This window comes from Impatiens glandulifera, chromosome 3 (genome assembly GCF_907164915.1).
Source record: "Impatiens glandulifera chromosome 3, dImpGla2.1, whole genome shotgun sequence".
Lineage (NCBI taxonomy): Eukaryota > Viridiplantae > Streptophyta > Magnoliopsida > Ericales > Balsaminaceae > Impatiens > Impatiens glandulifera.
The window spans coordinates 54,390,131-54,417,267 of record NC_061864.1 but is presented as its reverse complement, the minus strand read 5'-3'; the positions used below and the strand labels follow the sequence as shown (position 1 = coordinate 54,417,267).

At 30.6% G+C, this 27,137-nt stretch overlaps 1 protein-coding gene and 1 pseudogene across 1 annotated transcript; both read right to left on the bottom strand.

The window, feature by feature from the left end:
• Positions 1 to 19,421: 19,421 nt before the first annotated feature.
• Positions 19,422 to 22,307, bottom strand: LOC124932688 (annotated as a pseudogene).
• Positions 22,308 to 24,322: 2,015 nt separating this feature from the next.
• Positions 24,323 to 26,740, bottom strand: LOC124931454 (U3 small nucleolar ribonucleoprotein protein IMP4). Its single transcript, XM_047471919.1, has 9 exons — positions 26,471 to 26,740; positions 26,298 to 26,381; positions 26,110 to 26,219; positions 25,902 to 25,952; positions 25,654 to 25,797; positions 25,469 to 25,558; positions 25,040 to 25,146; positions 24,760 to 24,841; positions 24,323 to 24,599 (listed from the first exon to the last, which is right to left on the bottom strand). The coding sequence occupies exons 1-9, from the start codon at positions 26,580 to 26,582 to the stop codon at positions 24,501 to 24,503; spliced, it is 879 nt and encodes a 292-aa protein (XP_047327875.1). The 5' UTR covers positions 26,583 to 26,740; the 3' UTR covers positions 24,323 to 24,500.
• Between the last annotated feature and the right edge of the window lie 397 nt (positions 26,741 to 27,137).

The window sequence follows — 27,137 nt, the reverse complement described above, 5'->3', positions numbered from 1 at the left end:
GAGAGAGAGATGAATACTCATTTATTATATAGAAGAAGATGAAGTAATTATTTTGAGTTGGTTGATGTTTCTTAATTAGGTGAATTGCATTTAATGCTAATGCCCTTTTTTAAATTAAAATAATAGATTTTTATTGGTTGATTTTTAATAGTATTACATTTAAATATTGTAATAATTATCAATTATATTTTAATATTATTTTTAAAAAAAAAAACTTGTACAAATATATATAATCCATTTAATTATTTGTCTTCCTCAACATTAATATATTTTTCATTTTTCTTATTTATTAACTTTCTAAATAAATATATTTTTATTTCTGTTAATATTTTTTAATTCATATTTATTAGATTCAGTATTTATATATATTAATAATTTTATAATATATAATTATATATTAAATATATATAATAATTTATTTAAAATTAATTAATTCTATCATATATTTAAATATAAATAAATTAATATGTTTAATTATTTATCTCTTTTATATATTAATATATTTTCTCTCTCTATTTTTATTTAATTTATTTTTAAATAATTTTTTAATTTTTGTTAAAATATTTTTTTAATTCTTTTCATATTTATTACATATATCATTATCTTATTATCTTGACTATTATTTTTTAATATTTTTTTATATCCATCAATAATTCTATTTTTATTAACTATTTTATACTATATAATTATATATTAAAAATATTTTCACCTTACTCTCTAGCCATTTCAAAATAATTTACTAAACAAATTAGATTTTATGCATCCTTTCTATATATTTATCATTTGTCTTAATTAATTATAAAAAAACTATTCATTATATATTTTATTCATTAGCAATAATTAAATATACATACATATATAAAATTCTAATGGTTAAAATGAATGATGGTTGGAATTGTGGAAGTGGTTGTCAATAATATCATTCTTAAACGTGAATCTTAGTAGGATAAAGAATTTTCATGAGCTGTCATCTTTAAGTACATTTAATCATCTTTTAAGATGTCATTGTATGCATGTTCTACTAGAAGATTAGACGAAGTATTATGCATATATATCTCCTATTAGAGTATTTGTGACAACTATTTGTGTATCTTTTACTCATTCAAAAGTCAAAAGGAGGCTAACATAATAATCTTTCACTATGAACTTCCATTTCAATTGATATTTTCAATTAGAATCAAATTGAGATATGGTCATAATAATAAGTATCTAAACATTTAGATTTAAATTGAAGAAAAAAGTATATTTTATTTTCACTAAAAATATAATGATTTTAGGTTAAAGGCCAAGACAATAGAGTCAAGTTATATTCTTTTGAAAAAAGAACTTTGTAACAAATAAATAAAATTACAAATAATCTCATATATATAATTCAATAGTAAGAAGAAAATATATATGGTTCTCTTTAGTTAATGTGAATGGAGATGTATATAAACTAATTTAGATGTGTCTTGTACTCCATTATTCTTCTGTTCTTCCTTGCCTTGGAACACTCATTTTGTATTTGAATGGAGATGATTTATATAAACTAATTTTTTTTATTGTGGAAAATAGTACGAGTAGAAAAAAGATTTCTGTAAAGAAATTCAGTAACGACACTATACAGTCGTTACAGATATATAGTATCGGTAACGATTTTAAGAAAAAAAACTTGTTTCAGATACCACGTTTTTTTTTCTTTTTTAAATAAGGTATCTGTAACGGTTATACAAAGAACTGTTACTGATACATGAAGATATCAGTAACGGTTCTTTGTATAACCGTAACAGAAACTCTTTTCCAAGAAAAAAAACGAAAGACGTGATATCTGTAACGGTTACCGTTACAAATATTCTTAAGTATATGTAACGGCATTCAAATAGAACCGTTACAGATACCACGTATTTCGTTTATTTTTTTGGAGAGGAGTCTATAACGGTTTTATGTGAATGTCGTTATAGATACTTAAAAATATCTGTAAAGGTATTCACATAGAACTGATACAGATACCACGTAGTATTACGTTTCTTTTCTTAGAAAATGGTTTATAACGGTTCTATGAGAATGTCGTTACAGATTGTTCTTAAGTATATGTAACGGTTCTTTGAAAAACCATTACAGATATTCATTTAATGAACATCTGTAATGATTCACGAACCGTTACTAATAATTAACCTAATATAACTACGGTCGCCTTCTCTTTTCTTCTTTCTTTCTTCTCCGCGTTGTTGTCCTCTTTCTTCTTTGTTTAGGGTTTAATCTCGTTTCTTTTTTTACAGATTCCTAATTTGGTTCTGTTGCCATCTTGCGCTAAGGTGCCATCATGCGATTTGCTGTCGTCCGACGTCAGGTGAGTTCTTCCTTCCCCTCTTTCAATCAAATTTGGCTGGCAAATTAGTGTTTTTATTAAATTCTATTAATGTTTTTTCTTGAAAAAACTCATGTATGATGTTTTAGCATATTATTGATCCAATTTTATGTTACAGTTATGTTCTAAATATGTTATAGGACAATGTTGAATATTTATGGGTAGGTGAAATAATAGAAACGAAAATCCAATTTCAAATTTTATTAGAACTCATTTGTGGAGGTTTTATTTTTGAGCTTTTATGTTCTTGATTTGTTCTAAGATTAGTGGAAAGTTTCTAAATGCATTTAATTTTTATTTTTTTAATATTTGAAAGGCAACCAGAATCATTCTCTTGTAAAATAGCGTGTATTATATGATGTTTGGATTAGTTGTGGATATATATATATATATATATTATATTTGTTTTATCAATAAATTTGGCCGGCAGATTAGTGTTTCTTCAATAAATTTGGCTAGCAGATTAATGTTTCTTCAATCAAATCCGGTCAAGCTCTATATTTATTTGGATTATTGGATTATCCGATTATCTGAATTTTGACAGATAGATTATTGAATTATCCAAATTTGTATGTTAGATTAAGCTAGATTAAGTTAGATTATTCGATTATAGGTTAAATTAGGTTAGACATGTTAGATTATTGGATTGTATGTTAATATGTTAGATTATTGGATTGTATGTTAATATGTTAGATTATTGGATTGTATGTTAATTAGATTATTGGATTGTAGGTTAATTAGATTATTGGATTGTATGTTAGATATGTTAGATTATTGGATTGTATGTTAGATAATTGGATTGTAGGTTAGACATGTTTGATTATGATAGATTATTGGATTGTATGTTAGATTATGTTAAATTATTTGATTATGATAGATTATTGGATTGTAGGTTAATCTTTGTAGGTTAATTAGATTATTGGATTGTATGTTAGATATGTTAGATTATTGGATTGTATGTTAGATAATTGGATTGTAGGTTAGACATGTTTGATTATGATAGATTATTGGATTGTATGTTAGATTATGTTAAATTATTTGATTATGATAGATTCTTGGATTGTATGTTGGATTATTTGTATGTTATATTATTGGATTAGTTTGATAGGTTGATTGTAAGTTTTTGGATTGTGTTTAAGATTATTGTACTAGCTAGGTATATGAATGATTTAGGAAAGATATATTTTATTTGACATAATAATATTTTGTCTAGTCCCAATGGAAGTTCCTGACAAAACATGGATGACTATACTTCGTATTGATCCAAAAAAAAATCGAGGGGTTGACAAGTTCATAGAAATTGCTGAAAGATCTACGGGTAGATCTTCAATTGCATGTCCTTGTGTAAAGTGTGCAAATCGAGTATATGAGAATAAGACTATCGTTAGAAATCATCTAATTATATTCGGCATCAGACAAAACTATGGTTTTTGGTATTTTCACGGGGAAAGGAGAATTGAACGTGAGAGAGTAATTACTGCTAGTGAGAGTGGGGAAGATGAATCAAATGATGATCTTGTAGAAGAACCAATGAATGTACAACATAATAACGAAAGTAATACCATCGAAGAACATGTTGACGTTTATGAGGATCACCTAATGGAAGATATCATCGTTGATTTGTACCTTAATGACAATGAACATCCTAGTGAAAATGACCATCCCATTGATGATGCAAAGGCATTTTACAAATTGTTGGATGATACGAAACTACCTTTGTACGGAGGTTCTCGAATATTCAAAGCATCATCTCTACTCAAACTTCTTCACATAAAAAATGTAAGTTAGTGGACAAACACATATTTGATTTGTTGTTGGGATTATTAAAGGATGAAATTCTATCAGTTCATAATCAGCTGCTAAATTCGTATTATGAGTGCAAAAAATTCATTACATACATGGGTCTATCGTACAAAAATTGATGCGTGTAAGAATGATTGTATGCTTTTTCATAAAGAATATAAGGATTTGCAGAATTGCAAAGTCTATGGGTTGTCCAGATGGAATATCAATCAATCTAGTGGTGCAATTCGGAAAAAAGTGAATGACAAGTTTATTCTCAATAAGGTGTTGCGATATTTTCCATTAAAACCTAGGTTGCTAAGACTTTTCATGTGTTTCAAAACCGCTCCACTAATGACTTGACATAAAGATAATAATTTTAAAGATAATGTGTTGAGGCACCCAAATTTCGCAGCAGGCCTTCGAAATGTGCAACTTTCTTTGGCAAGTGACGGATTTCAACCTTTTGTTAACGGAAAAACATCATGCATCATTTGACAAGTAATTATCATCCCTTACAATGTCTCTCCCACTATATGTATGAACACAAGCAACTTTCTTCTGTCCATATTAATTCCAAGACCAAAGGGTTTTGGAGATTTCATTGACGTGTTTCTTGAGCCACTTATTGAAGAGTTGATAGAATTGTGGCATACCGGTGTGAAGACATACTATGCAAGAAAAAAACAATATTTTAACTTGTGCGCATCTCTTATGCGGACTATTAATGATTTCCCAGCATATGCAAATTTGTCTAGATGAATTACAAAGGGAAAAATTGCATGTCTGTCTTGTAATCATAACACTACATCATTGAGGTTAAAAAAATTCCAGAAGGAGTGTTACATGAGTCATCGTCCCTTCCTCCTGCCCAATCATTGTTGTCACAAAGAGACCGATACATTTGACGGGCCTACTAAGCATAGAGTGCCTCATGTTCTATTATCGGGATTCGAAATTCAATTATAAGCACGAGATCTAAAGTAAATTTGTTTGACAAAGTACCTTCCCAAGAAAAAGAAAATTATTCATGAATCCGGGGTGATAACTAGAACAAATTTAGTATATTTTTCCAATTGCCTTACTGGAAATCGTTGATGTTGAGACATAACTTGGATGTCATACATATTGAGAAAAATATTTGTGATAGTTTAAGACGAATGATGGGATTAAAGCGAGGAAAGATTTGGTCATATTGAACATAAATCATTCCTTAGATCTTGTTGAGGTTGATGGTGTTCTTCAGTGTCCTGCAACCTCCTATGCACTATCATCCGAACACAAAAAACGATCATGCCAGTTTCTGAAAGATGTTAAAATGTCGGATGGTTTTTGTTCAAATATTGACGTGTGTGTAAATATAAAGGAGAAAAAAATATCAGGATTGAAGAGTCACGATTGTCACATTTTATTACAGTATCTCATTCAACTAGCTACACGTGGCCTACTTCCCAATGATGTGTACGATGTTGTAGTGAGTTTGTCAAGGTTCTTTTGGTTGCTTTGCCAAAAATGTTTACAACGCGATCTATTGGAAAAACTACAAGACGACACTGTCTTCATACTTTATAAAATGGAGAAGATCTTTCCACCTTCTTTTTTTGATATAATGGTGCACTTGCCAGTTCATTTAGCTTTTAAGGCTTGCCTTTGAAGACATGTCTAGTATCGAGAGTTACCTTGTGAAGGAGAGTATGAGAATGTGTGCCCGATATTTGGAGGATCAAGAATCACGAGATGCCTCGATACAAACTAGTACAACATTGTCCATATTCTTTTATATGGAAGAGTTATCTAATGGCACGACCTACACATATCAACAAGGGGATCGTCAACGTGCGCATTCGTACATCTTAAAAAATTGTCGCGAAGCTGAAGAATTTTATTACTAGTTATGGTTGGTTTAAGTACTTTTAGCAATAAGTTAATTTAATACTTGTGCAACAATTTCATGCAATCATGCCAACCCAATATTTTCAATGATGAACGGGATAAACAATACGTTAGTTATTTCAAAGAAAAATTAAGTAAATGTCAAGCCAACAGTTCCTTTTTAGTAGTTATACAATGTGTTTAACAATAATTTCTACCGAATAGGTGGGACAATTAATTGATAACTCCGATAGAACGTACAACGGATCTTAAGATTTTAGGAGGTGGGCCTACAATATATGCTAAGAAGTATAACTCGTGCAAAATAAATAGATATAAGTTCAACACTAAAAAACACGACGAGAGCTTGACCACCAAAAATAGTGGCGTATTGATTGTTGGAAACAATGGGGCAGAGACAATTAACTACTACAGAGTGCTCAATGAAATAATAGAAGTAGTATTCTTTAGTGGAAGATGAGTGGTTCTCTTTAAATATAGATGGTTTGATGTTCATCACAAAGATTGGGACATTAAGGTTGATAAGTACGGTTATGTTAGTATCAATATGAACAGGACTATACCAACTCAAATGAATGACCCATTCATAAAGGCAAGCCAAACACAAGTTTTTTACTCTATGAATATGTCATCAAGGCTTGGATGTAAAATTGTTACTCCAATAAATTCCCGCTATTCCAATTAATGTTGAATTGTGTTTATTTAAGGCATGGAGTCAAATTGCACATTTCTCTAATAAACATTACATTCTATATTAGCAGCGATTATGGCACCAAAGGGAGAGGAGCAGGTAGGGGCTTTGGAGGTCAATTAGAAGACCTCGTTCAGAGGACCGATGATCAGTTTGAGGACCCTTTAGCGTTAATCAACTATATTGGTGACATCGATTTTGACGAGATATTAGAGAGTGATGATGATATGATCGTTGATGGTGTACCGAACACTATAGATGATGATGAGACATAGCCCTAGTCTGAGCATGATGTAGGTATCAGTGTTTGATTATGTATGTTATTATGATCATATATATTTGTGTTCATTTTTAGGATCTTCTTTAAAGAGGAGACGAGGTAAGAATAAAAATATTGTAGTTGGTAAGTTGTAAATGGATCACATATGACAGGCTATCACGGTAAATTATTTATTTTAATGTATTAATCACAATCTATAATTGTATTAGAATATTAAGTTGTACTTTTTCAAGATCCTTTCGAGTCTGTGGAGGGGCACATCGAGACCTATCGTCGTCAAGGGCTACATCACGCAAAAAAACTTTAGGATAGGTGGAGATGTCAATGGAACACTCTGTACGTTAAGGCCCGTGAAGGTGACAAGGCAGCGATTAGAGTCAATCACTCCCGGAGATCGCACTTAGTGATTGTCATTATCTTCTAGAGTGTCGCTTCTTCACTCTGGAGTTTAGAGTAAGTTATATTTTTTTAACGATCTCTTATTTTAATAATCTATTAAACAAAAAACTTTTCTTCATTGTAGAAAACAAGTATGTCGAATATGAGTAATAGGGAGCATGTCGTGTACAAGAATCATGCGGGTAACATTTCTTTTCACAAGTCGAGAGGCAACTGGTGCGTTTTCTCATTTTATATAAAGTTTTTAATATTATTTCGTTTTTATTATAATGTGTATTATTGAATTTTTACAGGAGAGTACTACTGGACAATCGCCTAATTTCGCTGACATATTTTTCCACATGTATACTAAGAAACCAACTCTATAGGATCCAAATTCGGAGGTCCCCTATTGTTGTTGAGAAAGTGGTAAGTCTTGTTTATATATTTAATTTATGTTTGTTTATGTTTTTGTACTAATCCAAAATTAATTGTGTTTGTAGTCTGCGTTGCGCACTACTATAGAAGAAGACCAGATTAGGAATGAACTGTAGTTGACGGAGTATGTCTTTGGGTCTCAAGGACATGGTAGAGTCATAGGTATGGGGGAAGGCGTACGACCTACATCGTTTAGAGAAGATGCTCGGGGTTCTTGGAGTAGTCATCGCACAAACACTCAGCAATTACATGATGACAACCTAGTTCTACAAGAAGAAATGCGCAAAATGCGAGAGAATCATGAATTGGAGATATAGAAATTCTGAGAGGAGCGTGAAGAATAGATGATACAGATGCGAGAGGAGAATGAGGCTCAGAGACGATTGTCACGTGAAGAGATTGAGGTTGAGAGACAACGCTCTAAGGCTAAGAGACTACGCTCTAAGGCTGAGCGTGACCAAATGAGGGAAGAAATGGTTCATATGAAGAATTAGATGGCAATGATATTATCTATGTTTCCCAATGGCCTCCCTCCCCGTCCTACTTGATTTGTTATTGTATTAAATTGATAATTTGATTTTTGGATTAAGTATTTTGGATTATGATATTTGAATTATGATATTTGGATTATTTAAATGCTTTTGGAAATTAAGTATTTATTATTGTTTACAGGTATATTAATAATTTAAATAAAAACGAAATATATTTAAATATTTGTAACGGCATTGGCAAAGGGAGAGTCGTTACAGATACTTGTATCAGTAACAGTTCTGTCATTAGCTTTATCGTTATTGATATGATTATCTGTAACGACATTAGTAAAGGGAGAGCCGTTACAAGTATCAAAAACGACAATGCTATTGATAGAACCGTTATTGATACACGTATCTGTAACGGCTCTCCGTTTGCCAATGCTGTTACAAATACTCATATCAGTAATAGTTATCTCAGTGACAATGCCCTTACTGATAACAATATCGAGGTTTTCTGTAACTGCTTTATATAGCCATTACTATACCCTGGTAGATTTCTACCAGTGTAGTCCAAAAGACAAATCATGAAGTTAAATTCAATATATACAAGCCAATTACAATAATATTACTATGAAAATGATAAGAATAAGTCTATCCATTCACATTTAAATTCTAATTATTGGATTAACAATTAGTTATATTTTTTATTCAATTCCTGCAATTTTTATAATTAAGGGCTTACTTCTCAAAATTGTATCTTCAATGGAAGCTTAATAGTATATTTTAGTAACTTTAATTCAACTTGTCATTATGGATAGAAGATATGATACAGAAAATAATAATAATAATAATTTTGATAAAGTATCTTAAACACTAAGTTTGAACAAATATATTAAAATAATGTGATAAATAATTAATTAAAAGTTGCACAAATATTAATAATTTATTAAATAAAATAAAAAATCTGAACTAACATAAACTATCTATACACTCGAATTGAGTGAACGACACTAAATATTTTCTTTTATGCACAATATCATTTTACTTAAAAAAATGTCATAAGATTGTCAAAAACTTTTTTTTTTAAATTTTTTGTCAACAACTTGACTTATCTAGATATGGGGTTAAAACGGTGACTGAGTTAGGAAGAAAATGAGTATCTGACAAAATCGATAAAATGGAAGAGATCCGAGTGAAGGTAAAGTTCTTTTGTATTAGAATCTCAAAGCTTGTGATAGTATCATGCCCAAATTGTCGAACTTTCTAAGTGATTTAGGTGCAAATGAGGTATTTCTTTTAGACGACGATGGATAAACTAGTTGGGTTAACGGATAATCTTTGAGGGCGTCTAGACCCGATTCATAATCACTTGTGCATCTACATCCCACACATTTGAAGAAATTGTGTCCTTTAATTTAATGTGCAATAACTAAACTTGAATATGACAAATTAACAGATATAATTTAATCCGATTATTTTAGGAGTCGTAGTGCTTTGCTAGAAGCCAACTACGATTAATGGGGTTAAACCTATAACTATTATAATCGGGTCCTATGAGGTCACACACTTAGAGTTGACCGACTAGATAAACGAGAAAGATGGTTAATTATTAATACATATTAGATATTATTAATAATAAGAAATATTATTTATTTGTGAAATAAAATAATATATAATTAATACATATTAGATATTATTAATAATAAGAAATATTATTTATTTGTAAAATAAAATAATATATAATTAATGGTTAATTATTGAGTTAAGATTGTGAAATAAAATAATATATAATTAATGGTTAATTATGGAATTAAGATTGTGAAATAAAATAATATATAATTAATACATATTAGATATTATTAATAATAAGAAATATTATTTATTTGTGAAATAAAATAATATATAATTAATGGTTAATTATGGAATTTTATTTAATACAAAAGGATTCACTTATTTGCAAAAAAAAAAACGTAAGTGAATAGAAAGAGAATTGTTCCTCTTTTAAAACGACTTTTGCTATATCACGGTGAAAACTCCAAGAGGAAGAAATCATCTTTTAATCTAGCAATTGGATTGCTTCCCTTTGTCTTTTTCGTCCTAGCAGTCGAAAGTAAAGAGATCTAGTCGGGCTCGTATGGACCAAGTAGAGGAGCAACACGTGGGGCTCTCGATTATTCATTACTACCAGATCTGATCCGGTTCACGCATCAAAGGTATATTTCTATAAACTATATATCATGATTCTATCAATTATGCATGATCATATGATTAGATGTTTAGATTAGATCTATAAATTATTCCGCTGCGAACATCTAATTAACCAATAGTGGTATCAGAGCGCAAGGTTGCATATATTGAAAGGATCAATAAATTAACTGTTAATTTTGATGCGGATCTATATCGATGATATAATTTTACATAGATTAAGATGTAAAGCTATCTTTAAGAAAATAAAAGAAATATTTATTTTAATTGGATTATATAAATATTTGGATCAAATAAATATGATATATTTGTTTTCTAAAAGTTAGGAAATCCCACTTATTAAAGATTAATATTTTTCTAGTATGGCCCAGAAATACGATCTGAGCATCGTTATGTTTTCTTATAACACGATATACGTATCGTTATGTATTTTGTAATTTATTTTGATAATTAGATTATTATAAATAATTATGTAATACAAATAAGAACCATGAAATTCAAGGATGGAGATCCATGAAGGGTGCAAGCATGGAGACCAAAGAAGTTTAGTTTTTATATATTTTTTTGCATCTTAGGGGCCATACTAAGATCATAATTTTCATTGCATTGTTTTTATTTATAATAATTTTCACTAATAAATAAAAGACAATCAGAACTTAAGTTCCTAAAGAAAATTGGGGCAATGCCTTTCCGTGTCATGACCCATGAAGTTTATGGTTTTGGTTGGATAGGTTTCGCAAAAACGAGGGTGTCTTTCCTCAACCTTAGGCTCTTGAGGATGAATCTATACGGGGATTCATAAACCTTAATACGGTTGTACCCAACAAGAGACCAAAAGGCAAAGTTTTGGATCTTGAGGCATGGGGATGAATCCTACATTGGATGTGGATCATCAACCAAGAATTATAAGAAGTTATAATTAGTAATTGTTACTTACCTTGAACATACAAGACCTAAGGCAGTGCAAAAGTACGTTAGGGATTGTCTGTAATGGGATCTTGGAATCATTTTATTCATAAGGGACTATAAAAACTTGAATAAAATGTGCATTCACTTATTTTAAATTGTTAATTATAAGTATTTTGTAAATTTCAAAACATAAACTGATTTGTATGTCATTTATATTCTGTAGAATATGTCGAACGATAATTTGAAATTCTCTCTGCGCTCAATTGTTGAGAAAAACAAGCTCAATGAAACGAACTTCCTTGATTGGGAAAAGAATCTGAGAATTATTCTCAGGTCTGAGGGACGTGAGGACGTCCTAACTACCCCTATCCCTAATGTGACCGGAACCTCATCAGATGAGGAGAAGGCAACATCAACTCGGGTGAAAACTGAAGCATTACCTGTTACTTGCCTCATGCTATCTGTAATGGAGCCTGAATTGCAAAAGAGGTTTTTGCATTCTGATGCTTATACTATCACAACTGAACTGAAAGCGCTGTTTCAGGATCAGGCAAAGATAGAGCGATATGAGACTCACAAGGCTATACTTGATAGCAAGCTTGTGAAGGGAAAACCAGTGAGTCCTCATGTGATTAGCCTGACTGGGTTTTTCAAGAGGATGAAAAATCTGGGGACCCCATATGACCAAGAGTTGGCCACTGATATTGTTCTGAGATACTTACATGATGGTTTTGCACCATTTAGAATGCAATACCATATGAATGTTTTAAAGCATGATCTGAATGAGCTCCATAACATGCTGAAAAATGCTGAAGGAAATATTATTGATGACAAGAAGAAGGAAGTTCTAAATGTCAACAATGGGAAGGGGTTTAAGAAGGTGGCTAAGAAAAAGAACAATAACCAAGGGAAAGGCAAGCAAGTTGCCAAACCCAAGGGTGGTGAGAAGCCAAAAATGGCTGCTGATCATGATTGTTTTTACTACAAGGCCAAGGGACACTGGAAAAGAAATTGTCCCAAGTACCTAGAAGACAAGAAGAACGGGACTGTGAGTTCCACTTCAGGTATTTATGTTATTGAGATTATGACAACCGATGTTCTCACATTAAATAATGGTCCTACTTGGGTATTAGATACTGCATGTGGTGCTCACATTATTTCATATGTGCAGGGACTTAGAAATAAAAGACAAGTGAAGAAAGGAAAGATAGACCTGCGCGTTGGAAATGAAGCAAGTGTTGCTGCACTTACCGTAGGAGATTTAAGTCTATCTTTACCTTCTGGTGTAATATTAGAACTGAATAATTGTTATTATGTTCCTTGCATTACTAAGAACCTTGTTTCGGTTGCTGTATTACATTCTGAAGGTTTTGAATTTAGCATTAAAAATTGAAATATTTCTATTTTTAAGAATGATATTTTTTATGCGACTGCTCCAATGAGTAATGGACTCTTTGTATTGGATCTCAAATCAGAATTGTATAACATAAATAACAAAAAACAAAAATTAAATAGTTTGAGTGAGGCCTACCTATGGCATTGTCGATTGGGTCACATTAGTGCGAATCGCAGGAAGAAGATCCACAAAGATGGGATTCTAAAAGACATGGATTTTGAATCCATTGATACATGTGAATCATGTCTGATGGGCAAGATGACAAGGTCACCTTTCAAAGGAACGTTTGAAAGGGCTACTGAACTACTGGGCGTAATACATACTAATGTATGTGGTCCAATGAGCACTGAAGCTAGAGGTGGCTATAGATACTTCATCACATTTACTGATGACATGAGTAGATATGGGTATATTTACCTTATGTCACATAAATCAGAGTCCTTTGAAAAGTTCAAGGAATTTCAAAACGAAGTAGAGACTCAAAGTGGCAAGAAAATAAAAGCACTTCGATCTGATCGTGGTGGTGAGTACTTGAGCCACGAATTTGATCATCATTTGAAAAACTGTGGGATAGTCACACAGTTGTCTACCCCAGGAACACCTCAGCTAAATGGTGTGTCTGAAAGGAGAAACATGACTTTGTTAGACATGGTCCGATCAATGATGAGTTTTGTTAATCTTCCGGTATCCTTCTGAGGATATGCCCTCACTACTGTTGTACTTACAATAAATAGGACTCCGTCAAGAACAGTAAACAAAACTCCATATGAGATATGGACTGGAAAGGTTCCAAAGTTGTCTTTTCTGAAAATATGGGGATGTGAAGCTTGTGTAAAGCGTTTACAAACAGAGAAGCTTGCCCCAAAATCAGATAAATGCTTTTTTATAGGGTATCCAAAAGGAAGTTTTGGATATTACTTCTACAATCCAACTCAGCAAAAGGTGTTTGTTGCAAGGGATAGTGTCTTTTTGGAAAGAGAGTTCCTTTCCAACAAGTCAAGTGGGAGAATTATTCATCTTGAAACAGTTCAAGATGATGAAGAGCAACAAACTCAACAACAAAATGACACGGATGATGTCGATGCAGAGATGATTACTTTTGAAGGCTCAGGGCCTTAGAACATCCAAGAACCAGAACAAGGGGATCTACAAACAGTTGTAGATCATGTTCCGGATTTAGTTGTTGAACAAGTTGAACCCACTCGTAGATCGGAAAGGCCAAGGGTACAACCAAGACGTTATGATGATTTCATCTTAAATGTAAGCCTTGATGTTCTTATGCTAGAACATAGTGATCCTTCGACCTATAAGCAAGCAGTGACGGGTCCAAACTCCAATAAATGGCTTGACACCATGAGGTCTGAAATGGATTCGATGTTTGAAAATCAAGTATAGGACTTGATAGATTTGCCAGATGGGGTAAAACCCATAGGAAGCAAATGGATTTTCAAACTAAAAAATGACAAGGATGGAAATGCATCTGTTTACAAGGCAAGACTAGTTGCCAAAAGGTTTAGACAAATTCATGGTATAGACTATGACGAGACATTTTCACCAGTTGTCATGATTAGATCCATTATGATAATCCTAGCTATTGCTGCATATTATGACTATGAGAAATGGCAAATGGATGTCAAATACGCTTTTCTAAATGGTTTTTTGGAAGAGGATGTGTACATGACACAACCTGAAGGTTTTGAAGATCCAAATCATGCTGGGAAGGTATGCAAGCTTAAGAAGTCCATTTATGGACTTAAGCAAGTATCCAGGAGTTGGAACTTTCGATTTGATGAAAAGATCAAAGAGTTTGAATTCATAATATGCGAAGAGGATCCTTGTGTTTACAAGAAGTTTAGTGGGAGTAAGGCAGCCTTCTTAGTCTTGTATGTGGATGACATACTACTTATTGGGAATGACATTCCGATGCTAGAGTCCATAAAAGAATGGCTGAAGAAATGTTTCTCAATGAAAGACTTAGGAAAGGCCGAGTACATACTTGGAATTAAGATCTATAGAGATAGATCTAAGAGGCTTCTTAGATTAAGTCAGGGAACTTATATTGATAAGATTCTTAATAGATTCAAGATGCAAGATTACAAGAAGGGATTTTTACCCATTCAACAAGGTGTATATCTCAGCAAGACGCAGTGTCCTAAAACACTTGCTGAGCTTAAGAAGATGAACAAGATCCCATATGCTTCTGCTATAGGATCTATCATGTATGCCATGGTATGTACACGTCCATATGTTGCATATGCTTTGAGCATGTGTAGCAGATACCAATCAAGTCCTGGAGAAGCATACTAGAGTGCAGCTAAGAATATCCTGAAGTACTTAAGAAGAACAAAGGATGATTTCTTAATATATGGGGGAGATGAAATATTGATCGTACAAGGCTATATTGATGCAAGCTTTCAGACTGACCGAGATGGCTTTGAGTCTCAATTGGGTTATGTCTTTATCCTTAACGGAGGAGCTGTGAGCTGAAAGAGCTCCAAGCAAGGTACTATAGCAGATTCTACAACAAAGGCTGAGTACATTGCTGCTAGTGAAGCAACAAAGGAGGCCGTTTGGATGAGGAAGTTCCTAGATGAACTCAGTATTGTTCCTAGCATTTCAATGCCTATCGACATCTATTGTGACAACAATGGTGCCATAGCTCAGGCAAAGAAACTGAGTTCGAGCTCCAAATCCAGACACGTTATGAGAAAGTATCACCTTATTCGACACATCATCACTATGGGTGATATTAGGATGTGTAAGGTGCATATTGATGACAACATTGCAGATCCATTAACCAAACCTATGCCTAGGCCCAAGCATGAGAGTCACACTAGGGCTAAGGGTCTCAAGCACATTGGAGAATGGCTTTGAGTTTGCTTTTGTATTACATTATGTATTTATGAGTGTTAGACACCAGTTTTATGTTTGACTTGATGATTTTATGATATATGATATTTCATCCTTATTTATATTGTTTTTATCGATATTGAATAATATGTCCAAATAATTCATTATTAACAAATGGGATCACCTTAAGTGTTCTGGTGAATGAAACCCCATTAAGTGAAATGAAGTTTTGAATTATTAAAAGTCTATAGTTTGAAATCATCAAATGGACATAGATGATTTTATAAGTTACTATATTGTAAGCTGACTGATAGGGTCAGGTTTCATGGGCTATAAGAACATGGAGATGTCTAGTCAATTACATATATGTGTATGGATGATACATGTAAGATTGACCCACCTTAAGACTCTTCAAAAGAGATTGTAGAGTTTTAAGTTAAACCATGTTTAGTAGATTCCTCAGACATTAGTATGTTGTGGCCTCACTTGATGATTGGTATTTCTTTGACACTATTAAACGCTTTCCGTAAAAGGGAGTTATAAAGGCAGTAGTTGGGATTGCTAAAAATTGAGTGGGAGCCATAGTCATACAAGAATGGAGAAGTCCTCCTACTTCATGTATACTATGATACATTGAACAGGAATGGTGTCTCGGCCACTTGAAGAGCGAGAACTGAAAATGCATGGCCATGCTCGGATGGATTAATATGAATCATCCGTTTAATTGACAGTTCAAACTCAGAGTTCAAGAAACATATTTGATAGAAAGGTATGAATGTTACCATATCATCAAATAAGACATTAAGAGACAAATGTATCTTATATTGCACATTTGTTTAAGGACAAGTGGGAGATTGAAGAATTGTGTCCTTTAATTTAATGTGCAATGACTAAACTTGGATAGGACAAATTAACAGATATAATTTAATCCGATTATTTTAGGCGTCGTAGTGCTTTGCTAGAAGCCAACTACGATTAATGGGGTTAAACCTATAACTATTATAATCGGGTCCTATGAGGTCACACACTTAGAGTTGACCGACTAGATAAACGAGAAAGATGGTTAATTATTAAATTATTAATACATATTAGATATTATTAATAATAAGAAATATTATTTATTTGTGAATTAAAATAATATATAATTAATACATATTAGATATTATTAATAATAAGAAATATTATTTATTTGTGAAATAAAATAATATATAATTAATGGTTAATTATGGAGTTAAGATTGTGAAATAAAATAATATATAATTAATAGTTAATTATGGAGTTAAGATTGTGAAATAAAATAATATATAATTAATACATATTAGATATTATTAATAATAAGAAATATTATTTATTTGTGAAATAAAATAATATATAATTAATGGTTAATTATGGAATTTTATTTAATACAAAAGGATTCACTTATTTGCAAAAAAAAACGTAAGTGAATAGAGAGAGAATTGTTCCTCTTTTAAAACGGCTTTTGCTATATTACGGTGAGAACTCCAAAAGGAAGAAATCATCTTTTAATCTAGCAATTGGATTGCTTCCCCTTTGTCTTTTTCGTCCTAGCAGTCGAAAGTAAAGAGATCTAGTCGGGCTCGTGTGGACCAAGTAGAGGAGTAACACGTGGGGCTCTCGATTATTCATTACTAACAGATCTGATCCGGTTCACGCATCAAAGGTATATTTCTATAAACTATATATCATGATTCTATCAATTATGCATGATCATATGATTAGATTTATAAATTATTCCGCTGCGAACATCTAATTAACCAACAACATTGACGATAATTTACTTTTTCCTTAGTCCTTTTCTAATCAAAACGAGGATTGTCTTGGTACAACGATTTACCCTTAATGGCTTCTTTCTTCAGTGCATCGTCATATTTCATTCTAGAAGCGATCATGTCCTTGTGGAATGAGTATTTATTGACGGAAATAATCTTTGTATATGGTACATTCATGTTAGTGTAGATCATGTCCACCCAAGTCTATTCGTTGGGTAGACCGTCGATTATGGAGGCCACATCCTTACACGTATCGTATCGACGTAAGATTCAAAATTTTCATTTATACTTTACTTAATACTTTCTCAACTCGATTAAATACAATTAAATATATAAAATCACAAATATATTTATTTATTTATTATATTTTGTAAGAGTTTTAAGTTTATTTCTTTATAATAATATAAAATTTTAACATATTACAATATATATTATATTAAAAAATATGTTTATATAAAAAAAAAATTTGTTTTTTTAGAGAATATGTTATAAACGATGTCCCGCGGGGATTCTCCAAAATAGAACGAGGCGAGGATGGTAAATGCATTCTCTACCCTGAACCGCTCTATTGTCATCCTTAGTCAAGACGATAAGTGGAGAGATTTTCGAGCTTGTTCTGTTTTGGCACCCGTTTTCTAGTCCTAAGATATGGCAAGTACTACCGATTCTTTCTTCTAGGGGTGTTCATTGGTTCGATTTTCGGGTTATTCGAGTTCTTCAGTTCGGTTTATTCGAATTTTTATTTTTTTTAGCTAATTCGAGAACCGAACCGAATTTGAATTTGATATTCGGTTCGAATTCCGAATAATTCGAATTCAAATCGAATTCGTTTTTTTTTTTTTTTGAAACTAGCATAACTCAAAATAAATTGCACAAGTCAGGAATTTAACCCGAGTTTGTACCGTGACAAGGTACTATTCCACCAATAGACCACTAGTGCTTTTGTTACCTTATTTTTTTTTATTAAATATTGAGTTCAAAATATTATAATTTGATTATTTTGAATTTTTTCTTAAGCTAAGTTTGGAAGAATAAATAATAAAAAAATGAATTCGGTTTTCGGTTTGGTTTTCGAGTTGAAACCCAAACTCAAAAACCTTATTTGAACTCGAATTGGTTTGAAATTCGATTCAAAAACCGAAAATGAATTTCGAATTCGGTTTATTCGAATTCGGTCGGATATTTGGTTCAGACCAAATATTGAACATCCCTACTTTCTTCTGCGGTTCTTCGACCATGATTTTCTTTTCTTCTCGGATATGTTATAGTTGTAGTATCTCTAGAGTGGCTTCCCAAACTTTGTCATCATCTGAGTCGTACCATGACTCCAATAACCCTTCTTCGTGCGGTGGATGAATGACCAAAGTTGTTGGTTTAAAATGGCTAGTTGGTCGACTAGTGGCTCCGAACAAAGCATTTGTCTAGCCCATGGGTGAATTAAGTGACTACTTCATGCAGTCCAGTAGTAAAGACATCTTCTCATTGAGACTCTCCGCTTGAATCCCTGAGATAGCACCAGAGGTAATTTTCTCCTTGACCCTTAGATTGAGCGGAAAGGTGGGCGACGTGGACTGCGATGTTGGCTCTCTTTCAGACATTTTGCGTATGGAACAGCCTATAATGGGATCTCATGTTTGGTCTTATACGCGTTTAAAATGTTCGTCCCGAGAATTGCACGATTTCGATATTTAAGAAATAAATATAAACCTCTCTTGAAAATTTTGAAATAAAATCAAGTTGGAGAATTTGTTAAAACTAGTTTGTACTTTAGTGTTTTCACATAATTTTTCCCATAAAATTAGGAAAAGAAAAAGTTTGGTGTGTAAAATAATAACGATATTGAAAAAAAAAACTTTAGGGGTTCGATATTTTTTTACACGTAGGAAAGAGGAAATGGTCTCTACTCCTAATATTTTGACCATATTTTTTTAAATGTTTAAGGAACTTATAATAATAATAAAACCCATATAAATAACATACATTAAAATGTCATACAATATTATTTTATTTAATTAGAATTCAATGTTTGGATAACATTATTAATACAAAATTTAACATCATTCTTGTTTGATAAAGGTAGCCATATTCTCCATAAATAACTTAAAGTTCTCACTAGCTTGCTCAAAAGCAAAGAAACAATGATCCACTCCTTCATCCTCTTTAAGCTCAACCGCCCCATCCCAATCAACATGTTTTAGGGTTTCAAAATAAGAAATGCCCCGAGGCTTTAAGTAATCTTCACTCGCCACAGTAATCAAAACCTTTTTACAAGCCATTTTCTTCAAATTTGGATCGGATTTTGGGCTCAGGATCGGGTTATCTTCTAGACAATTGCTTCCGGGGTATAAGAATTCGATAATCTTGTCGGGTTCTTGGTTAGGAAAATATGGATGCAATATTATTGCCCCAATTGGTACTAAACCGGGCAAACCCGAAGTTCCTATTCGAACTGCCATGTTGTGGGCAATGTTTGCTCCGGCACTCTCACCCGCCAAAAAGACCCGGTTGAAATTAGCCTTATTGTTTAGAACGGGTTCGGGTCCTTGTCCAATGGAATGGGAAGCGATCCACTGCAATGCAGCCCAGGAATCATCGAATGCGATTGGTAATGGATGCTCTGGTGCAAGTCTAATAAATACCAAAATAATTAATATTACAAAAGTATTAAAACTATTTAAAACTATAATTTTGTCACAAATTATGTCACTATTATAATCTCATCGTAAAAATTAAAATTGAGTTTTTCATACTTTATAATTTGTTTTTTTTGAAAATAGTCATACATTTTGGTCAATTAAGCATAATTCATACTTTTTAAATTATGATCTAGATTATATTATAATTTTTTAGTATGTTTTTTATAATATTATCTTTGTTGGATCTTGAATTATTTTAATAACTAGTTACTTTAAATTAAATTAAGTTATTGAATTTAGATTAATAAAATTTGGGTTAATTATATTTATTTTGATAGAATGATATTAATCATATAAAAAATTAATAAAAATATATTCATATATATATATATATATATATATATATATATATATATATATATATATATTTAATATTTTGGAGATAATTTAAGTAATGTTATTGAATTGATAGTAAGATATTGGATTTTTTCAAATTAAATCACATATCTAATTAACAAGTTATTATTTTGTGGATAATAATTCCTTTTTTATTATTATTTATCTCATTTAATAGTAGTTTTTGAATAGGGATTAGCTTTGTGTTTTAGTTAACTTTTATTTTTATTTATCTCATTAAAAACAACACAACTTTTTTAAGAAAGTAAGAGTCCTTTTAAAAAAATTTCTTTACTTTGAAAAAAAATCAAGTTTCAAAGATTATTTGTTTCATAAAATAATATTATAAACAAAACTTTTTGAAAAATAGTATTAAAAAAACACTTTTTCTTATATTTTTTAATTGAAAAAGTTTAAAGTCACATTTTTCATATGAAATATAAATAATATTATTTTAATTTTTAATTTGACCATATTTAATTGCATTAAAAATAATCCTTTAAAAAAGTATAATATTCTGTCACAGTTACTTCTAAAAATTGTCAAAAAAAAAAACTAATTTTATTTATATTTGTATTAAAAACTGTTCAGTTGATAAATTAATAAGAAAAATAATGAACTAACCAATAAATAAATAAATAAATATATATATATATATAAATAAGTAAATAAATAAAGTTAAAATGGTAGATCTATACCAAAAATAATAATAATAAAACAAAAAATGCAAAACACATTACTTTGACTTAAACACAGCCCAAAACAAATAAAAATGTATTACTTATTAAACATCAATCTATTTAAATTTGTGAAAAACTTATAAAAGTAATAATAATAATTATAAAAATAAATATTGTATATTCTTAAATTTCATGGAAATGAACGGACGAACTAGGACTACAAATGAGTCTTACGGTCGTGAGTCACTCGCAAAATACGAGTCGTTCGAAAAACGTTCTGTCAAAATTTGACTTGTGTTTTATTTTGACCAAATTTAAGTCGAGTTCGAGTGAACTTATTTAATATTCGAGTCAAGTTCGAATTCATATAATACTATATAGTTTGTCGAATTTTTTTGAGTCTCATAATAAATAATATATTTTTTTATTTTAATATTTAAATTTAAAATAAATATTTATTTTATAAATATTTAATTTTAGTTAAAGGTTTTTTTAATAGGAGATAAGTCAATAAATATTAATTAGAGAAATGATTTCAGAATAGTAATTTTATTTTTATCTCTTTTCACTCTTTGTCTTTTTATAGTAAGTGATGGGATGATTCCTCTCTCATATTATCTCCCTTATCCCTCTTCTACCTCTTAATCTAGTTCAGCTAATTGACTCATTTACAACATAAGTGGAATATAATTATTTTTTACCAAATATACTAAAAATGCATACAAAAATAGATCAAAACTACATACCTGTAATCAATGGAGACGATTAGGGTTTGAGCTTAAGAAGCAAGAGAAGTGAGAAAATTGTTGGCGAAGTAGCTATAAGGTGATCCAATACAGAAACCTCCACCGTGATAATGTACGATCAAGGGGAATTTTGCATCAGGGTCGTCAGATTTAGGGATAAAGATGCGAGCTTTAACATTAGTTTCAGGGATTACCAGTACATCAATGGTTTCCACGCCGGAAATGGGATCGAACCCAGCAGGGATATCATCGCCGGCGACGAATAAACGCTCGATTTCGCCGTTTTTGTGTACACGGATGAACGGAGGAAACTCGTGGAGGTATTCACCGGAAACTGAATCCATTGCAAAGTTATATAGAGAGAGATGTTTTCCGATTAGCCGGCGCCGGTGTGAAGATAGAGAGATGAATACTCAATTATTATTATATAGAAGAAGATGAAGTCTATAAGTTAGTTGATATTTAATTAGGTGAATTGCATTTAATTCTTATGTTTTTTTTATTATAAAAATCTTTAAATTAAATTTGAGTGGTTCACATTTCATAATTAGGTGTATTACATTTAAATCCATTCAATTATTTGTCTTCCATTATAAATTAATATTATATAATTTGTGGTTGTTATTTATTTTATAATATATATATAATAATAATAATTGATCATATATTTAAAAAAAAAAAATTATATATCTGTTTTCATTTATGTTAAAATATTTTTTAATTTTCTCTATATTTATTAAATATATTATTATTTTTACTATTTTTCTTTAATATAATTTTTTATAATAAATAATTATATATATATATATATATATCAATAATTTTATTTAAATTAATTATTTTATAATATATAATTATATATTAAAAATATTTTAACTTTTCTCTTAAAATTTTAAAATAATTTACCACACAAATTAAATTTTATGCATATTTATTATTTATATAATTAAGTTTAAAAATATATATATATATATATATATATATATATATATTATATATCTTATAAATTAATAATAATTAAATATATATACATAAAATTATAAATTAAATTTAACAATAACAAATATAAGGATAAAATGTTTATATTTTAAATTTGTGACTAATTCGATTTGAATTTGGAGTTGAAAGAATGGTGGTTTGAATTGAATTATAATAAATAATATTAATATTGAGAATATACTTATTTGATAAAATAAAGATTCCTCCTGAGCTATCATATTTAAATACATTTAATCATCTTTTAATATGTTATTAGTAGATGTGTATAACTTGAAAAGAACAATAAATTAGATGTTTAAAATGATAAACACGTTAAAGTAAGATAAAATATTTATACATGTTTATAGATGTATTTGAGTAATTGTGACAACTATTTTGTGTATCTTAGACTAATTCAGAAGGAGACTAGCACAACAATCTTTCACTAGGAACTTTCATTTCAATTGATATTTTCAATTAGAATCAAATTAAGAATATGATGATAATAATAAGTATCTAAACATTTAGATTCAAATTGAAGAAAAAATTATATTTTATTTTCACAAAAAATATAATGATGTCCTTCCAACGATGTTAGATATGTCTAGATATTAATTGATGAAACCAATACAGACACTACATGTATTCCACTCATGAAGTAACACTTATACACAAAAGTGAAGCATTATCTTCCCATTTGTTGATTTTTTTTTTTTTTTTACCTGTGTCATTTTCTTAATTAATACATGCACTGATAGCATCGAACTAACCCGTATCAATCTACTCTTCATCTCCCATTATATGACCATTGGTTCTTTCTCCATTATTAACAACTTTGCCCCTTATCATATCATCTTTCCTGCTACTATTTCTCCCTTCAATTCCAGATTCTTTCCTTTCATGAATTTCAGCTAAGTCACCTGCCATTCCTGCCTTGGCTGTTTCATTATCAACAATAAACTCTTTGCATTCTGCTTTTCCACCATTAGATATTACCAATTCATCCAGAATCTTAATACTCTCCTCAGCAATTGACAACACTATTTCCCCAGATATCAGCACCATTATTACCATTACCAGCATCTTTAGTCCTAACATTTTGATCCCGATTTATGCAGTCTGCTTTCTCATCAGTAGGTAACCCACTAACACTATTGCAATTTGCCTTTACTTCAGTAGATAACCCATCATCATCCTTGCAATCTGTCACCACAAAAATTCCGATATATTGCAGGGGGGGAGAAGAGATCCAAGAGGGAAAAGTCTTTTCATTCAATATCTTTTTTTTCCAAACTACTTTTATATATAAATAATCTAGAATCAACAGCTTATTTTCATGATCTTCCTATTGCTTCAATTGTGATGTAAATGAAGAAATTTCACAAGCTCAAATGAACCATCACATTATTAGTGCACATGCCAGATCTCATAATGAACAAAGTAAACATGAAAAGTGTATGATAAATGGAAGATATTCCTTTGAAAGGAAGGCAAAATACAGTAGTTATAATCTCTATTTAATAAAACATTGAAAATTCTCATACCCAAAAATAAAAAATAGCAGCATTTTGATTCTACAATCCAAGTTGGTTTATACTATTTCTTAGTTCATCACAATTAGTTATTGGAGTACTATTCTCCAAGAACCATGTGTTTCTTTGAAGTGTTCATGTAAGGTCTATACTCCCATTCACTCTGTGCTTCAGTCTGCTCCAAAGTTCCTAATTCGATCTGCAAATAGATACCCGGAAAATAAATTAACAGTAAACATATAAAAGAGCGGTTAAATAATAGGAGCAGGAACAGAAGATTAGGATATTAAAAAGAATGAAATCAGAATTTATGAAATTCAAAAAACAAGAATATGGAGAGAGTTGAATTGCTGGAGTACCTTATACAATAGCATTTCAAACCGAGGACCAATCTCCTTCAGTTCTACAGATTTTGGATTCCGTTTGTCATAGACGTGGTTTCTACATGTTCAATAAAGATACAAGAGCAAGGAAAATAGTTTATTTAATCGTTCATAGAAGAAGACTAAAAAGTGTTATAAAAAAGTAAAGGGTATGATTTGAATAATTTGATTTAAGGACTTTCAGCAAACAAGGCATAAGAAACAAATTGATTCATATATATCAAATCTATCATTGTTTCATAAACAGATAAATTACCTGAAAGAAATGTAGTCGGACTGATTGGCAAAAGTGACAATGCGCTTCGTGTCAGCCTTGGGCACTGGAAACAGGTGCTTCAAAATCGTAGCAGTCCTTTGACCAATCTACACGACATTTCACCAGCAAATAATAAAAACTCGATAAAAAAATGAAATAACAAGATTGCAAAAACCATTGTGTGGATTCACATACAAACTAATCAAAAACTATCAAGAATTGGGTAAAGTAATAGATTCAAGATTTAACGATGTACAAACCTACAGTATGTATAGATTTTTACAATCTCTCAATTTATAACAGCACATCAAATAAGAAAGACTACAAAATATTTGAGCCTCCAGCCCAAGTAATAGTAGGTTAAAATAACCCAAATGCCTAATATAAGAAACAAGGAATTCTTGACAATTACTAGTTTATCAATACTACCTTGGATGAAAATTTGTCAAGGATCAAGTGAGGGTAAGCTTCGGGCATTGTCCCAATAGCCTTCTTATCCTTTATATCATGTCTTGTGACCTAGAAAATGTATAAGACAATAAATTTATCACCAATTTCTGAAAAGAATTATAAAATAAATGCATAAAAAAGGACACAAGTATCCGAAAATTTACCACATTGAGTAATTGAAAGTATGCAGTTGGCCCATATGGAAGATGTGAAATAATAATACGATTTGGTACACCACGATTCTCGTTAACCAACACAACATCTGTAAAATCATGTGCTCGACCAGTCTCAATAATTTCCGAAATAAGCTGCAAATCAGAAAAGAGTTCAATTCACAGTTAATAAAATGAAATAACAAGATTGCTAACTTTTAACACACTAGCAATTATATGTGTTTGTATAATAATATTACCTGTCCACCACGATTAAATCGTTGTGAATTTGGGAAGACAAATTTCAATTCCTGCCAAACAAATCATACATACAAATTAATCAAAATAGAAAGGATGCTATCAAAGAATAATTTAGAACACAACACTTAGACTTTATCCATTCACAATGTTTAGTTTTTCAAATTCTAACAACATTAAACCTTAATCTTTCAATGAAGAAAAACATACCTTGACAAATTGAGTAAGAGGACCACTTGGGTCTCGAGATGTAGTTAACATGATTTTAGGATCTCTAACATTTGCATTTGAATACTCATCATCAATATCTGATTTTAGGGCTACAGAAAAAACAAGGAAATCAGATACTACTAATATGTTATTATATAAAAGTGATTGGGAGTAGAAAATGAACAAACCTGCAGTTTGTTCATCATCAAGGTCAATGATTCGTCGAAGGTCTCCTTCTTCATTCCTAAGCTCCGTAGGAATCGGTTTACCCTCTGTTTTAAAAACAAAACAAAATCGTAATAAGTAAGAGAATCACAGAGACAAGAAGATGCAAGAAAAGATTTGAAATTTAGTTAAAAACCTTCAAGGGCTTCTCTGATCTTTCTTTTCTTCTCGTGAATCAACCTTTCTTTTCCTTCTAAACTCTTTCTGTACAGATACTCTTTCCTGAGCCTTATGTTTCTTCTCAACATTTTGATCCTAGTTCTGCAATGGCCGTTGAGGTGAGGGAAACTGGTGCAGGAATTAGGGTTCAATAAGGGTTTAGGCAGCAAGCCAAAATCACTTTCAGCTTTGACCTAAGGAATAAAGCCGAAGGTATGTGAGCCGCGGCGGCTATGGAAGGAAATAGAAGAGAGAAAAAAAAAAATATAAGGAAAGAAATTAGGGTTTCTTAAATTAATGATATAATTCTTTTATATATATTATTTTACCTTATTTATTATTTTAATATATATCTATATATGAGTAATTTTTAAAAAATTATTATTATATATATATATATAAATAATGACTCATAAATAATTTAATAACTAATAATTTTTAAAATAAAATTTTAGATGAAATTTTTTTTTGTTAGACAATATATTTATATTACAAAATTTAAATTTATTAAATATTTTAAATATTTTAAATATTTTAAATTTTTATTGAATAATTATATTATTTTAAAAATTAATTTTAATTATTATTATAAATAATATTTATTCACGATAGATAACCGAATGATATTGGGTAAATCTCAATTT

What these genes read in the sequence shown, in the direction of transcription:
- LOC124931454 (XM_047471919.1), bottom strand. Translation starts at nt 26,582, where the DNA reads ATGTTGAGAAGAAACATAAGGCTCAGGAAAGAGTATCTGTACAGAAAG. An exon ending in GATCAGAGAAGCCCTTGAAG is followed by an intron (nt 26,382 to 26,470) that starts GTTTTTAACTAA and finishes TTTTTAAAACAG; the next exon opens with AGGGTAAACCGATTCCTACG. An exon ending in TTGACAAATTTTCATCCAAG is followed by an intron (nt 25,147 to 25,468) that starts GTAGTATTGATA and finishes AATGTCGTGTAG; the next exon opens with ATTGGTCAAAGGACTGCTAC.